At 39.1% G+C, this 5,000-nt stretch overlaps 1 protein-coding gene across 1 annotated transcript in view; it reads left to right on the forward strand.

Annotated features, from left to right (window-relative positions):
• The window catches only part of LOC125045700 (facilitated trehalose transporter Tret1-like), a 4,337-nt gene extending 1,674 nt beyond the window's left edge, over window positions 1-2,663 (forward strand). The window contains exons 2-6 of the mRNA XM_047643127.1: window positions 231-300; window positions 546-678; window positions 800-1,194; window positions 1,329-1,475; window positions 1,721-2,663. Coding sequence (XP_047499083.1) covers window positions 259-300; window positions 546-678; window positions 800-1,194; window positions 1,329-1,475; window positions 1,721-2,479 — 1,476 coding nt within the window. The 5' untranslated portion in view covers window positions 231-258 and the 3' untranslated portion in view covers window positions 2,480-2,663. The remainder of the gene's footprint in view (window positions 1-230; window positions 301-545; window positions 679-799; window positions 1,195-1,328; window positions 1,476-1,720) is intronic.
• The last annotated feature ends 2,337 nt before the right edge of the window (window positions 2,664-5,000 follow it).

A 5,000-nucleotide genomic window follows, 5' to 3' on the forward strand; every position in this document is an offset into this window, starting at 1 on the left:
AAGAAGTTGGATTTTTAGCATTAGGATCAGTCATGATGTATTATCCATGATCTGAGCTCGCGAATGTTAGAATCAGGTGGTTTTCGCATGAGCTTTGGTCCCCTTGACTGCGTGGAAGTTTGTTATTCCATTGGTACCCAGGGGACTATTGCTTAGAGATGGGAGGGATGTTGGACTTTCACAAAAATGTCAAAGGTGTTACAGCCATGCAATTTTCTTTACAATTTCAGTCATAACGAAGAAAATACAGACGCAAGTATGGAAGCCAGGGTTCAAAAGACTCCTTTAACATCAAGACAGGTATGCAAAGCTCAAACGCCAAGAGTATCTTCATTTACTAAATCATAATCAATTTTACTAATATTAGAAAAAATTGATACATTGGTTATGTAGCAAGAGAGATCCGACAAAAAATATCGCTAATAAAAATACTTCAGTTCAATTAGCTAATAGAGAAAAAACGGTGATCATATTATAGAAAAAAATAATTGCGTATATATATACTAATATAGACATTTTGCACTTCAATTGCATATGCTCAACAGGTGGTGAGTTTGATTGCGGTGAGCGGTACGGACCTTATCAACGGCATGATGTTTGGCTGGACCGCGGTCTTGCCTAAGCTCCAGGAGGACACCAGCAGGTTCACGGTAACTCAGGACGATGTATCATGGCTCGGTGAGTTTCTGATGGTTGTTGTGCTCATGAGACACTTGTTTAAGAACACTAACGCTTTGCATGTTGAAAACATCAGTTAAAAACTAAAAGTGGTATTCTAAATTTACTTTCAATTTTACAGTATCTGTGGTCTTAATTATGAGTTTCATCACCGCCCCATTGGCCGGACCTATAGCAGAGTGCGTGGGTCCGCGACGGCTGCTCATGATCATAACGCTTCCTGTTGCTGGGCTTTGGCTCGTGCAGGCCTACAGCCCTTACCTGTGGCTCCTTTACCTCGCGAGAGCTCTAATGGCGATCTGCAGCACAGTGGTGTACACGGTCATGAACCCGCTGGCTGCAGAATTGTTTCCGGCCCACATTAGAGGCGTGGCTACAGCGCTTCCAGAGGCGTTCGGCTCTGCAGGGTTATTGTTATCCTATCTACTAGCTTCTGTTTTGCCTTGGGACACAGCTACTGCAGTTTTTGCTGTCCCCATCCTGCCCCTGTCCTTTATGATGCTGCTTGTACCAGAGGTTTGTTTCTTGGTCATATATGAGATTCTTTCTATAACACAGACAAATTAAATGCTTCCTCTCTCGTCAAACCTAATTATAAATATACAACATATATATGTCTATATACTTTTGAATTATGACTTTGCTTTCAGTCCCCATACTGGCTAGTAAGAAAAAATAAGATCGACGCAGCTGAGAGATCTCTAAGACTTCTTTTGGGTCGTGACGGCAGTGTGGCTGAAGAACTGCAGGCGATTAGGAGCACGACGACCCACGGGCAGAGCGAAGTCAAGGACCAGGTCAATTGTCGCATTATACATTTTCATGGCTAGCTTTCATTTGATCGACAGATATAAGATATAGAGGTGGAAGTATAGTGGTAGGTAGACAATACTATTCATTTAGTTTTGCTGAGGAAGCTGAGTTGATGTTAAACATGATCATTCGGACTGCCTTCTTGATTATTTTACATTTAATTCATTATGTAAAGTTTTATATGGTATGAGAAAGAGGAAGATGCTAATCGTACCTTCCTTTATTTCAGTTGCGGGAACTAAGGAAAAAACAAAATGCCTTTCCAGTGCTGCTCACACTAAGCATATTTATCCTGAGAGAACTCGGCGGGAAAGGGCCGGTGTTCTACTACACAGTGTATATGTTCCGCAAGGCGGGAGTGCAGATGAATGCTTTCTATTGCACAGTGTTTATAGGCATTGGTCGATTTGCAAGCACATGTGTGTCTGCTTGCATTCTGGACGTCTTGGGGCGTAGACCCTTACTTGTGGCAACAGCACTGATCTGCGCTGTGTCAGAGGGCGTCGCTGGAGCCTTCCTGATCTTGGAGGTAGAAGGGACTGAATGGGTGCCCTTAGCGTCCGTGATAGTCTTCGTGATTGGCTATGGCATTGGTCTGGGACCCATTCCGTGGGTATATCTCGGCGAACTCCTACCAACACCCGTCAGGTCTCTAGGATCTTCAATAATCAACTTCGGTTATTCTATTACTCTGTTCACTGTAAGCCTCGTGTTCCTGAAGGAGATATCTTACCTGGGCCTCGGCCTGACGCTGCTTTTATTCGGAGGAGCAAACCTGCTCATCGTCCCGCTGGTGCTGCTCTTCATTCCCGAGACGAAAGGGCGAACTTTGCAAGACCTGGAAAAGGCCTTCACATCCAAGAAGAAAATAGTGCAAGAGAAAGACAACCCTGCGTTTGAAATGGACTTGCCGAATTCAGCAGAAGGGAGAGGGAACACTTCTTCCCCATTTGATACCATCGCAATGAAGAGAAAATCTGTGAGCTAGGATAAAGCTGTATATATGCGCGCGCGCGCGTGTATGTGTCTGTGTTTATATATAGAGATAGATAGATAGATATATAGATAGATATAGATATATATGCACATATACATATGTGTGTGTATGTTAAGAATCTATTTACATTTCTATTGTATTTTGCTCTCATTCTGTACTATTATTTTTGCTGGACAAGCCCTTAACCCAGTATATATATATATATATATATATATATATATATATATATATATATATATATAATTACCATGCATGTTTTATGCATGATATAGAAGAGACTTCTCCAATCCATTCACGTGTTTACTCTGTATAATCTAGAAGAAAGCTATCATGCTATTATTTCATTCTATTTATTTTCCTAGGCAACCATGTGTATATATATATATATTTATATATATATGTATATATATAATATATACTATGTATATAACATATATATATATATATATATAATATATGATATATATATGTATACAATAATATATATACTATATATATATATATATATATATATATATATATATATATATATATGCATATATTATATGTACACACAATTTATATCTATCTATCCATCTATATATATATATATATATAAAATATATTACATTTATATACACAATATAGATAAGATAGATAGATGGATGGATAAACACACACACACACACACACACACACACACACACACACACACACACACACACACACACACACACACACACACACATACATATACATGTGTATACATATATATATACATATATACATATATATATATATATATATATATATATATATATATATATTACATCACATGACGTAACATAACCTGGTCATGATGATGACTGTTACTGGTAGATAATTGCCTTTTAATGTGTGCACCAGACATTTACTAAATGATAATTGCTTTTATTGATCTCAATATTTACCCAATGCACGTAACATGATATAACATGAACTGTTTAGTTGTATGGCCATCAATAAATGATAATCGCTTCTGTTGACCTTGTATGCATGCTACATCAAGTAACTACGTCTAACGTATATATAACAGATATAATTCATTTTGACCTGAACCAGAACCTTATGCCAAACAACCCCCTCACCACAGTCCCATCTACCTCAGCCACTTTCCTACACATATATACATAAGGAAGTTATGCGCCCGTTGCTTAACATTATACATCAAATTATATATTAACTAACAGTTATTTTACAAGAAATAATACAAATTATATGAATGTTATTACTCTTGTATAACTCTGCACATACTATTCAATTCCTAAATGATTAGAAGAGCACGCACTTACTAAATCAAAATATGCACGAGTGTAATGCATCCCTCGTCCTCGATGTAAAAGGTGGGAAATAGTCTACCTAAACATTAATGTCATCTCCTCTGTGAAAGTCCTCACCATGGCCCAAACTGTTCGTTTCTACCAATACTGTGGTCAAAAGCTGACCGAAAATTATCTTTGCTTGCTCTGCCCGAGTGTAATCAACACAAGACTGCATCATCACCAACAATGCTGTTAGCAAGGTAAGATACATCTTTTTCACAATGAAACATATATTACAAACCCATAGGTGCATGGTGTTATTACTATTTATCTGTTAAACAATGTAATTATCCACTGCATCAAACTAATTTAAGCTTAACAACTTATGTCCAACTTCTTACATCTGGCGTGGGGAAGGCGTCCAAAGGTGCTAAGATCCTTCCTCAACAATCGTCTCTGTAAGGTAAGCAGAAAAAACAAAGAGTGCATTAACATTTAAATAACAGTGCTGACTCTGATTCACTATAATAATAAAATGACAAATACTTTTCCTGTAGGGAATCCACAGCCTGGATCGTCCAGAGCTCTACCCCCACAGCCCGAACTTGCCCGAGCTCTATCGCGGCAGCAGCCAAACCCTTCCTCCCTGCACCACAGAGCCCTGTCACCCCAACCAGGTCCCTCGTATCCTCGCCCTAGAACTCAGTCACCTCAGCCGGGTCCTTCCTGTTTACAACAGCGGACATAAACTTGGCTATAGATACAATGAAGATAACATCAACGATGATATTGTGGAAATGATGTACATTATTTTCCGGTATAAACACTCCCAAATAGCATGCGTAATGTTGGGTTTAATTTCCCGATCGAGATCAGCCAGTTCCCTCTGAATACCTCTGCAGAAACGAAGAATATTTCGCTAACATTCTTCAAACTCACCGTCGCACTCTCGGATGCCTCCTCCCGCTGCCAAGGCGTTTGCTGGGTTAACACTCGTACTCACCAAGACAGACCTCGCATTAAGAGAGATCATAGATATAGAAAAAAATATATATAACCCTGCATAGTTGTATAATTTCTAATGATAACGAATGCAGAACAGTGCGCAGGTGGAGAGAGCTGGAAGCCACACTAGAACAGTGAATAAGTGACGAGGAGAGTGGTCTCGATCTGGACAAGATTATTCCTACAGCTAAAGCTATTTGGAGATACGTGGGCGGAAACATATATTC

The sequence above is a fragment of the Penaeus chinensis genome, chromosome 37, assembly GCF_019202785.1.
Source record: "Penaeus chinensis breed Huanghai No. 1 chromosome 37, ASM1920278v2, whole genome shotgun sequence".
In the NCBI taxonomy this organism is placed as follows: Eukaryota; Metazoa; Arthropoda; class Malacostraca; order Decapoda; family Penaeidae; genus Penaeus; species Penaeus chinensis.